Genomic DNA, 12,834 nt, shown 5'->3' on the forward strand with positions numbered 1-12,834 from the left:
ATGATATGTGAGAATACACATACATTTTTTCACATGCATTTATTTCAATTTTTTCTACATTTACATGCAGACTAAGCTGTCCAGAAAAAGTGATGGTTACAGGAGTTTGGACAAACCATATCACATTGGAGGCGAGGCTTGGACCAGTCATACACAATCAAAATGGGCAGGCTGAATGTACCAAGTTGATTGATTGATCAACTTGGGTACAACCAGCCTGCTGGATTTCTTACGATTATCTCTAGCGGCTGCTATAGCTACGAGTGATAATCACTATATTCTCCCAGTGGGCATAGCTTACATTTTTTCTTATTCAATTTTCTTTAGATTTACCTTCAACTATGTAATACAAGGACCTACCTGATTGCATACAAATTGAAAGTATTTATGTTTGACCACCTCATATTATATGATTGTGGTAAATCTAAAAGTAAATTGTACAAGAAAATTGTATAATGCATGGCCAGCCTAAGACCTCATACACACTATTAGATTGTATGTAGATTTTTGTCTTCATATTCACCAAAACCATATAATTAAGGATGAGCCGAACACTTCACCGGTTTAGTTCACACCAGAACTTGCGAATAGGCAAATTATTTGTCCAATTTTGTACAAAATTTGGAAGAACACACAAACACCATCAAAGTCTATGGGACATGAACATTAAAAATCAAAAGTGCTAATTTCAAAGGCTTGTATGCAATTTATTGCCATAATAAGTGCTTTAGGGACCCGGGTCCTGCCCCAGGGGACATGTATCAATGCAAAATAAGTTCTAAAAATGTCAGTTTTTTTTCAGGAGCAGTGATTTTATTAATGCTTAAAGTGAAACAATAAAACATGAATATTCCTTTAAATATTGTGCCTGGGGATGTCTATAGTATGCCTGTAAAGTGCTACAAGAAAAAAATTCCCACTACTAGCGCTACACCATAAGGACAATAAAACACAGTGTTTTGTGTAGTAAAAAAAGATAAAGAAACCCTTTCCGTGCAGCTGTCAATCACCTGAGAACATGAGCAAAGAACTGAAACAAAAAATACAGCGCTCGAGGATGGAGTACGAATCACTTTATAGTCTTAAAGTATTGCAAAAAAATACACATGAACTAAAAAATATAAATAAAAACTGCACACTAGGCAGAAAGTTTACACAAGCGAATCTATTGCAAAGTCCCCAAACACTTGAACAGTAACCATAAGGTGATGGTGGGATAGCAACCTGAAATCACTGCTGGGAGAAAGCTTCCAACCAAAGTACACTTCTGTAGTATATGAAGGTGGTACGGCCGTTAGTAAACCTCTAAGCAGGGAGAAGAAAAACACACAGCGGGGAGACAGCATCCACGCTGGGAGTGATCAGAGATGTTATTCACCTGCCGAGGGAGAAATGGCTGTAGTTCTAATCCAACAGGGAGGCCGATGGAGGCGGGATCACTCCTCGCAACGGAGGATGTAGGGCAGTGAGGGAGATCCTGGATGGGAACCACCGTGCCAATACGAGGACGCCGCCGCGTCAATCAGAAGCGAGGAGGGAGGGGTGGAATCACCGCTGCGTCACATGAAGGGGAAGGGAATGAAGTCCGGACTCTATCCCTCAAGGGTCATGTGACTCCAGGGGCCAATCAGTGGAAGAGGTAGACGAGCAGTAAAATCAACAAGCTGAACGTCACTGAAGGAATTCCCAGACTGTCAGTATCTCAGCATTGGCTTCTTGTAAACAAGTGGGGGCATAAAACGAGATGGGGGTGAGCCGTGACTGACATGTTTCGCGTGCCAGACGCTTTGTCAAAGTCACGGACAGGCAACACCACCAGATTGAAATAGGAACATGTAACAATCCCATTGGATAATGGCAGGCGGGGGGACGGATTTAAAGTGTTAACCCCACCATCACCATTCGGTTCTTTATTTAAAAAAGCAACATATTGAGTTTGCAATTGTTTGTTGATATTAAACTAGAAACACCCAATAGTGACACATATACAAAAAATAATAATAGCACATAAACAAAAATACATAATACATACATTGAAAATAAATGAAAATAAAAAATAATAAATAAAAAATAAATAAATACAAAATATATACATAAAAAATAAAAAGTGTATAAAAAAATATAATAATAAAAAATCATGATACAAAACACAATATCCTCAACTCATAACATAAATATTAGTGACATGAACACATTTATCTATAAAAACTATCATTTTTTAAAAAACGTTGAATAAAAAGAGCCATAAGCTCTGTATGCTAAAATTTAAAATTTAATATTTAATTCAAGTTTCGTTCGTAATACTGAGGATATCTAGCTCCTCGTTAAGGCCACCTGGTGACAAAGAACCCATCCGAAAGATCCAATAAGTTTCCCTCTTACAGAGGAGGGAAAATCTTTCATTAGCCGTAAGTGACCCTATTGGAATGGACTCAATCGCCATGACCTCCAGGCACTTAAAATCTTTATTATGGGCCTGCAGGAAGTGTCTAGGTACACTGTGTTTGTCACAGCCCTTTGTGATAAGGCGTCTATGCTCGCCTATTCGTATCCGTAAAGTACGGATTGTCCTTCCTACGTAAAGCAACTTACAAGGACAACGCAACACGTAAACAACGAATTCCGTTGAACAGGTAATGAATTGATTAATCGGAAAACTGCAGTCTTTGGTTTTAATAACATCAGTCCCTCCTTTAGAGATAGACTGACAAGTAAGACATCCTCTTTTACCACATCTGAAGATACCGGTTTTATTATTGAAGTAGGCCCGAATATCTAAAGGACGAGTGGGGTTATTCTTAGTGACTTTACTTGGTGCAATAATATTCCGGATGGTCCGTGCCCTTCTAAAGGTAATCTGGGGTTTAGGGGGAAGGGAAGAAGACAGATATTGGTCTAGTTGAAGAATGTTGAAATGTTTGTTAATAATGCTGCTTATATTTTTATGTTCAGTGTTGAAAGTGGAAATAAACCTTATATTATTTACGACCCTGTCCTTAATGACCTTCTTCTTTTTGTTCATAATCATATTGGAATTGAAAGCATCATCTAGTAATTCTTGTGGATACCCCTTCTCTCTAAATTTCGTCTTCATAGTAAGGCCCTGGGTCATGTAGTCCTGTATCTTTGAACAGTTTCTCCGTAGCCTATTGAATTGTCCATATGGGATATTTGATTTCCACGACGAGTGATGGCAACTATTAAAATGTAAATATGAATTACCACTAGTAGGTTTAATATGATTACTAGTGGTAATGACCTCCTGATCATGTGAAAGTACCAAATCCAAAAAAATTAAATTGTCCTTATCGAAGACATGCGTAAACGAAAGGCCTAGCTCATTATTGTTACAGTGGTCTACAAATAATGAAAAAAGATCAGCACCACCACTCCAAATGAGGACTACGTCGTCTATATAACGCCCATAGAAGACGACGTGTTCCAAAAATGGATTGTTATTCCAAATTTGCAAAGTTTCCCAGTAGCCCATAGTCAAATTGGCATAAACCGGTGCAAAATTGGCCCCCATTGCAGTACCTTTCCTTTGTAAAAAGAACTGGTCACAAAAAGAAAAATAATTGTGTTTAAGGCAGAATTCAATACCTCTACTGATAAATTCAGATTGTAAAGAGTTAATATCATTGTTCTTACTTAAGAAGTATTGTACTGCCGCTAAACCAATGTTGTGGGGTATTGACGTGTACAAAGAGGCCACGTCTAGTGACGCCCAAGCATAACCCTCTTCCCAGGAATAATTTTCAAGGGTCTTAATAATGTCATTGGAATCTTTAATATACGATGGCAATTCACAAACAATAGGCTGTAGGGCATGGTCTATATACATAGATAGGCCACTAGTAAGGCTATTAGTACTAGCAACAATCGGGCGACCCGGTGGGTCCACTAAAGATTTATGTACTTTCGGGAGGTGGTAAAAATGTGGAGTACTAGAAATTTTGGGCAATAAGAAGGACTTTTCACTCTTGTTGATAACGCCTTTACTATAGGCCGTCTCAACAAGAGTAGTAAGTTCTATTTGGTAGGCGGAGAAAGGGTCTGTATTGAGTTTTTGGTAAGTCTCGCCATCCGACAGCAAACGATATGCTTCTCGGAGGTATTCAACCTTATCCTGTACAACTAGGCTCCCGCCTTTGTCGGCTTGTTTGACTATAATATTTTTATTTGCCGTGAGATCTTTAAGTGCCTGACGTTCTACAAAATTTAGATTGAGGGTCCCTGACTTCGAAGGGTTATCACATAAACTGGAAAAATCCTTATACACAGCTTGATAGAAGGTCTCAATATAGGGCCCTTTAGAGCGGGTAGGGTTAAAAACGGACTGAGGCCTAAATTTTGTGTGCACTATGGTCTGAGGGCAATATAGAGAGTCAAACTTTTTGTCCTTTTATGGAACCAGACATAGTGCACACAAAATTTAGGCCTCAGTCCGTTTTTAACCCTACCCGCTCTAAAGGGCCCTATATTGAGACCTTCTATCAAGCTGTGTATAAGGATTTTTCCAGTTTATGTGATAACCCTTCGAAGTCAGGGACCCTCAATCTAAATTTTGTAGAACGTCAGGCACTTAAAGATCTCACGGCAAATAAAAATATTATAGTCAAACAAGCCGACAAAGGCGGGAGCCTAGTTGTACAGGATAAGGTTGAATACCTCCGAGAAGCATATCGTTTGCTGTCGGATGGCGAGACTTACCAAAAACTCAATACAGACCCTTTCTCCGCCTACCAAATAGAACTTACTACTCTTGTTGAGACGGCCTATAGTAAAGGCGTTATCAACAAGAGTGAAAAGTCCTTCTTATTGCCCAAAATTTCTAGTACTCCACATTTTTACCACCTCCCGAAAGTACATAAATCTTTAGTGGACCCACCGGGTCGCCCGATTGTTGCTAGTACTAATAGCCTTACTAGTGGCCTATCTATGTATATAGACCATGCCCTACAGCCTATTGTTTGTGAATTGCCATCGTATATTAAAGATTCCAATGACATTATTAAGACCCTTGAAAATTATTCCTGGGAAGAGGGTTATGCTTGGGCGTCACTAGACGTGGCCTCTTTGTACACGTCAATACCCCACAACATTGGTTTAGCGGCAGTACAATACTTCTTAAGTAAGAACAATGATATTAACTCTTTACAATCTGAATTTATCAGTAGAGGTATTGAATTCTGCCTTAAACACAATTATTTTTCTTTTTGTGACCAGTTCTTTTTACAAAGGAAAGGTACTGCAATGGGGGCCAATTTTGCACCGGTTTATGCCAATTTGACTATGGGCTACTGGGAAACTTTGCAAATTTGGAATAACAATCCATTTTTGGAACACGTCGTCTTCTATGGGCGTTATATAGACGACGTAGTCCTCATTTGGAGTGGTGGTGCTGATCTTTTTTCATTATTTGTAGACCACTGTAACAATAATGAGCTAGGCCTTTCGTTTACGCATGTCTTCGATAAGGACAATTTAATTTTTTTGGATTTGGTACTTTCACATGATCAGGAGGTCATTACCACTAGTAATCATATTAAACCTACTAGTGGTAATTCATATTTACATTTTAATAGTTGCCATCACTCGTCGTGGAAATCAAATATCCCATATGGACAATTCAATAGGCTACGGAGAAACTGTTCAAAGATACAGGACTACATGACCCAGGGCCTTACTATGAAGACGAAATTTAGAGAGAAGGGGTATCCACAAGAATTACTAGATGATGCTTTCAATTCCAATATGATTATGAACAAAAAGAAGAAGGTCATTAAGGACAGGGTCGTAAATAATATAAGGTTTATTTCCACTTTCAACACTGAACATAAAAATATAAGCAGCATTATTAACAAACATTTCAACATTCTTCAACTAGACCAATATCTGTCTTCTTCCCTTCCCCCTAAACCCCAGATTACCTTTAGAAGGGCACGGACCATCCGGAATATTATTACACCAAGTAAAGTCACTAAGAATAACCCCACTCGTCCTTTAGATATTCGGGCCTACTTCAATAATAAAACCGGTATCTTCAGATGTGGTAAAAGAGGATGTCTTACTTGTCAGTCTATCTCTAAAGGAGGGACTGATGTTATTAAAACCAAAGACTGCAGTTTTCCGATTAATCAATTCATTACCTGTTCAACGGAATTCGTTGTTTACGTGTTGCGTTGTCCTTGTAAGTTGCTTTACGTAGGAAGGACAATCCGTACTTTACGGATACGAATAGGCGAGCATAGACGCCTTATCACAAAGGGCTGTGACAAACACAGTGTACCTAGACACTTCCTGCAGGCCCATAATAAAGATTTTAAGTGCCTGGAGGTCATGGCGATTGAGTCCATTCCAATAGGGTCACTTACGGCTAATGAAAGATTTTCCCTCCTCTGTAAGAGGGAAACTTATTGGATCTTTCGGATGGGTTCTTTGTCACCAGGTGGCCTTAACGAGGAGCTAGATATCCTCAGTATTACGAACGAAACTTGAATTAAATATTAAATTTTAAATTTTAGCATACAGAGCTTATGGCTCTTTTTATTCAACGTTTTTTAAAAAATGATCGTTTTTATAGATAAATGTGTTCATGTCACTAATATTTATGTTATGAGTTGATATTGTGTTTTGTATCATGATTTTTTATTATTATATTTTTTTATACACTTTTTATTTTTTATGTATATATTTTGTATTTATTTATTTTTTATTTATTATTTTTTATTTTCATTTATTTTCAATGTATGTATTATGTATTTTTGTTTATGTGCTATTATTATTTTTTGTATATGTGTCACTATTGGGTGTTTCTAGTTTAATATCAACAAACAATTGCAAACTCAATATGTTGCTTTTTTAAATAAAGAACCGAATGGTGATGGTGGGGTTAACACTTTAAATCCGTCCCCCCGCCTGCCATTATCCAATGGGATTGTTACATGTTCCTATTTCAATCTGGTGGTGTTGCCTGTCCGTGACTTTGACAAAGCGTCTGGCACGCGAAACATGTCAGTCACGGCTCACCCCCATCTCGTTTTATGCCCCCACTTGTTTACAAGAAGCCAATGCTGAGATACTGACAGTCTGGGAATTCCTTCAGTGACGTTCAGCTTGTTGATTTTACTGCTCGTCTACCTCTTCCACTGATTGGCCCCTGGAGTCACATGACCCTTGAGGGATAGAGTCCGGACTTCATTCCCTTCCCCTTCATGTGACGCAGCGGTGATTCCACCCCTCCCTCCTCGCTTCTGATTGACGCGGCGGCGTCCTCGTATTGGCACGGTGGTTCCCATCCAGGATCTCCCTCACTGCCCTACATCCTCCGTTGCGAGGAGTGATCCCGCCTCCATCGGCCTCCCTGTTGGATTAGAACTACAGCCATTTCTCCCTCGGCAGGTGAATAACATCTTTGATCACTCCCAGCGTGGATGCTGTCTCCCCGCTGTGTGTTTTTCTTCTCCCTGCTTAGAGGTTTACTAACGGCCGTACCACCTTCATATACTACAGAAGTGTACTTTGGTTGGAAGCTTTCTCCCAGCAGTGATTTCAGGTTGCTATCCCACCATCACCTTATGGTTACTGTTCAAGTGTTTGGGGACTTTGCAATAGATTCGCTTGTGTAAACTTTCTGCCTAGTGTGCAGTTTTTATTTATATTTTTTAGTTCATGTGTATTTTTTTGCAATACTTTAAGACTATAAAGTGATTCGTACTCCATCCTCGAGCGCTGTATTTTTTGTTTCTGCCTGTAAAGTGCTGCATGTTTCATGTGTTTAGAACAGTACCACCGCAAAATGACATTTCTAAAAGAAAAAAAGTATTTAAAATTGATTGTGACTGTAATGAATTGTCGGGTCCCGGCAATATAGATAAAACTCATTGAAAAACATGGCATGGGTTCCCTCCCAGTCCATTACCAGGCCCTTTGGGTCTGGTATGAATATTAAGGGGAACCCCGAACCAACATTTTTCAAAAATAATTGGTGAGTGTCCCCCCAAAATCCATACCAGGCCCATCAGGTCTGGTATGGATTTTAAGGGAAACCCTGCACCAAAAAAATGGTGTAGGGGTCCCTTCAAAAATCCAGACCCTTATCTGAGCACGCAACCTGGCAGGCCACAGGAAAAGAGGGGGATGAGAGAGCAACCCCCCCTCCTGAACCGTACCAGGCCACATGCCCTCAACATGGGGAGGGTGCTTTGGGGTCCCCAAAGCACTTTGTTCCGATGTTGATGGGGACAAGGGCCTCATCCCCACAACCCTTACCCAGTGCAACACAGGAAACATTTGCCACTTTACCAGCATACTATAGACACCCCCCAGGCATGATAGTTAAAGGAATATTTCATTTTTAAGCATTATTAAAATCACTGCTCCTGAAAAAACTGCCATTTTTTAAACTTTTTTTGCATTGATACATATCCCCTGGGGCAGGACCTGGGTCCCCAAACACTTTTTATGGCAATAACTTGCATATAAGCCTTTAAAATTAACACTTTTGTTTGGTCATGTTAGTGTCCCATAGACTTTAATGGTGTTCCTCGAATTTGCAGTGAACACTGCATAATGTTTGCTGTTGGCGAAAAGGCGAACACCCAATGTTCGAGTTCAACTTATGTTCGACTCGAACATCAGGCTCATCGCTACATATAATGTGAGGTCAAACCTTTAGGCTGGGTTCACACCTATGCTGTATTTCCCTGCATCCAATTCACATAGCAGGAGAATGTGACCGGCTCTCTATGAAGCTGTGCGCCTTTGGCTCTGTTTCAGGACCAAATTTTACCAAAGATTTGGCCCTGATTCATCCCTGAACCAGAGAATGGGGACACACAGCATTCCTGTGTGATCCATAGCTGGTTCCAGTGTGAACCAAGCCTAATGCCGTGTACACACAACCGTTTTTAATGGTCTAGAAAAAACAACGTTTTTTTCAACCTGATTATTGTTAAGCCGGCCTTGCCTACACACGATCGTGAAAAAAAAAAGCTCTAGCAAAGCGCCCCAAGGGTGGCGCCATCTGAATGGTACTTCCCCTTTATAGTGCCGTACAACACGTACCACGGCACTATAAAGGGGAAGTACCATTCGGATGGTGCCACCCTTGGGGCTGCTTTTGCTGATTTTGTGTTAGTCAAACTTTGGTAAGAGACGATTTGCGCTTTTCAGTCTGTTACAGCGTGATGAATGTGCTATCTCCATTACAAACGGTAGTTTTACCAGAATGAGCACTCCCGTCTCACAACTTGCTTCTAAGCATGCACGTTTTTTCGCATCGTTAAAGCCCACACACATCCATTTTTTACGACGTTAAAAACAACAATGTTAAAAACGACAACGTTAATTTGTTTTTAATTTTTAATGCCCATTTTTTACATAGTGAAACATGCTCTGGAGCCCACACATGGTCGTTTTTAATGACATTATTTTTATTATTTTTTTAACATTGCGAAAAACGGTCATATGTACGCGGCATAAGAGTTTCAATTTGTATGCAATCAGGCAGGCCCTTGCACTACATGGTTTTGGTAAAACTGAAGAAAAAAATCTGCAGAAAATCTAATAGTGTGTATGGGGCTTTAGACTCTGCTGAAAGATTTGTGTAGAGACAAACATATTCTCCACAGGCTTAATTATAGGATTCACAGGTGTGCCATTCATATGATTTACCACAGTTTTTTAGAAGTTAGAGACGGTTCACACTAGGGTGACACGACTTCCAGCGCGACTTTCAGAGGCGACTCCGACACGACTTGAGCATGAACCACAGGGCGATCTGGGGCGATTTACAACACGACTTGAAGTCGTCTCCAGGACAGGAGACTTTCCAGTGGCCAATCAAACAACAATCAGCTCTAGGGGAGGGAGGGGGAGGGAGAGGTTTGCCTGAGAAATGTATGTTATCTTCCTGGAAAGTCGCTTCAGTTAAGACAGTGATCAGACTTGGATCAGACTTGGAGGCGACTTCCATTGAAATCAATGGGTACAAATCGCCTACAAGTCGGATTGAAGTAGTACAGGAACTTCTTTTGAAGTCGGAGCGACTCGAGTCGTGTGTATTAACACCGCTCCCATTCACTGGCATTGTTTTTCTCGACAGCGCGACTTGGGACGACTTGAGGCGACTTCAGGTCGGATCCCAAGTCGCCCCAGTGTGAACCGGCTCTAAGTAAAACATCCTACACTTCTTGTACCCAAATAGAATCCTTATAGAATCCTTATAAAGAATCCTCCCATATCCTTCCAGCTCACTTATTTTTTATTTTTTGCTTTCTACTCTTTATTCTTTTTCAAATGTGATGAATACACAGCAGTGTATTGTTTAAGATTATTTGTAGACATTGGGGCAGATCCACAAAAAAATTACGCCGGCGTATCTATTGATACGCCGGCTTAATTTTAAATTTCCCGCATCGTATCTTTGTTTTGTATCTTCAAAACAAGATACGACGGCATCTGGGGTCGATCCGACAGCGTACGTCTTAGTACGCCGTCAGATCTAAGATGTAATATTTCTGTGGCCGCTAGGTGGCGTTTCCGTCGAATTCTGCGTCAAGTATGCAAATTAGCTAGTTACGACGATCCACGAACGTGCGTCCGGCCGGCGCATTTTTTTACGTCGTTTGCGTTCGGCTTTTTCCGGCGTATAGTTAAAGCTACTGTTATGAGGCGTACTCAATGTTAAGTATGGCCGTCGTTCCCGCGCAGAAATTTGAAATTTTTACGTCTTTTGCGTAAGTCGTTCATGAATAGGGATTTGCATAGAATGACGTCACCGTCTGAAGCTTCGGCTTGTTCTGGGTTAATTTCGAGCATGCGCACTGGGATACCCCCACGGACGGCGCATGCGCAGTAAAAAAAAACGTTGTTTACGTTGGGTCACGACGTATTACCATAAAACACGTCCCCATCACAGAGATTTGAATGCCGCGCCATTACGCAACCAAAGATACACTACGCCGCCGTAACTTACGGCGCAAATTCTTTGAGGATTCAAAAAAAAAAAAGGTAAGTTACGGCGGCGTAGTGTATCTTAGATACGCCATGCCCAGCGCAATAATGCGCCGCTGTACGTGGATCTACCCCATTATATTTAAAATAAAAGTGTGGAAATAAAGAGGGCAGGAATAGTTTCCCACACTCAGTTTATTTCTTATCCTCAATATGCAACTTGCAAAGTCTGCACCGCAGAGTTAAATTAAAGCAAAGCTCCAGACTACTTCAGAAAAGAAGTCAGCAGCTACAAACACTGTAGCTGCTGAGTTTTAATATTAGGACACTTACCTGTCCACAAATCCAGTAGTGTCCTCACCCGAGCAGATGTTTTAATTGGCTCTCAGGTGCTGCTACTGCAATCTCAGCTAAGGGAAATTGTCAGTGAAGCCTCGTGGCTTCACAGCCGGCTCCCTACTGCACATGTGCCAAGCATGCTGCACTTTGTGAATGACCCAGTAGCAGGGAAAGGAGAAGGGGGCCGAGCTCCCAGCTGAGTTCATTGCAGCAAACTCAACCAGAAGTGGGAGAGGGTACCTGTCAAAGCCAACAAGTGTAACTTGCCCTTTGTGTGGAGCTCCACTTTAATGTAAATTGTCTTTACTAATCTAGTTATAGGAACAGTAACAAACATAAATGTGAATGTTATAAACCATTATTTACAAATGCATATACAGTACATGGTTTTGTTTTGATTGTGATTCCTATTAACTATTTATGTACTGTATATAATGAACTTGGTATACAATAAATAAGATGAAACAGCTATGGCTACGGTTTTATTACTATATCTGAAAACATTACATGTGGTTACCTTTCTTTAGTGCTGCTGTCTCTTTAGGCTTTGCTACTGATACCTCTGCAAAATACATTGCAAATACTGTAAGTTAGGGGTAACATATAATATTCTTTTGAAATCTAAGTACATACACTGTATATGTATTATGTTAAGGTAATTTTCATAATGCGTTGTGTTCAGGGGAGGGCTGGCAGGGGGGGCAGGGTGGAAATCTCCCCTCGGGCTTGTGACATTATGCACAGCCACCGGCCGCCACTACCAAATGCTGTTTTTGCAGAGCAGGAATACGCCTGCTGGAGCTCTGTTAACACAGTTCATGGCCGCTGCTCACCTCCCACTGGTGGACTCTGATGTAAGGGGGGCCTCTGTGCGGACTCTGATGTAAGGGGTGCCTCTGTGCGGACTCTGATGTAAGGGGGGCCTCTGTGCGGACTCTGATGTAAGGGGGGCCACTGTGCAGACTCTGATGTAAGGGGGGCCTCTGTGCAGACTCTGATGTAAGGGGGCCTCTGTGCGGACTCTGATGTAAGGGGGGCCTCTGTGCAGACTCTGATTTAAAGGGGGCCTCTATGCGGACTCTGATGTAAGGGGGGCCACTGTGTGGACTCTGATGTAAGGGGGGCCACTGTGCGGACTCTGATGTAAGGGGGGCCACTGTGCAGACTCTGATGTAAGGGGGGCCTCTGTGCGGACTCTGATGTAAGGGGGGCCACTGTGCGGACTCTGATGTAAGGGGGGCCATTGTGCGGACTCTGATGTAAGGGGGGCCACTGTGCGGACTCTGATGTAAGGGGGGCCACTGTGCAGACTCTGATGTAAGGGGGCCACTGTGCGGACTCTGATGTAAGGGGGGCCACTGTGCGGACTCTGATGTAAGGGGGGCCACTGTGCGGACTCTGATGTAAGGGGGGCCTCTGTGCGGACTTTGATGTAAGGGGAGGCTCTGTGCGGACTCTTGTGATCATGAAAAATCTCAGACTGTTTTCCTCGATCCATCACTTTTCCACGCTCTATGGGCCACTTGACTGGACTTG

General features: G+C 41.6%; 1 protein-coding gene across 1 annotated transcript in view; it reads right to left on the reverse strand.

The window, feature by feature from the left end:
• Positions 1 to 12,834, reverse strand: part of LOC120935721 (titin-like) — a 433,372-nt gene that overhangs the window by 77,179 nt on the left and 343,359 nt on the right. Inside the window, exon 45 of the mRNA XM_040347780.1 lies at positions 11,816 to 11,860. Coding sequence (XP_040203714.1) covers positions 11,816 to 11,860 — 45 coding nt within the window. The remainder of the gene's footprint in view (positions 1 to 11,815; positions 11,861 to 12,834) is intronic.

The sequence above is a fragment of the Rana temporaria genome, chromosome 4 (assembly GCF_905171775.1).
Source record: "Rana temporaria chromosome 4, aRanTem1.1, whole genome shotgun sequence".
Taxonomy (NCBI): Eukaryota; Metazoa; Chordata; class Amphibia; order Anura; family Ranidae; genus Rana; species Rana temporaria.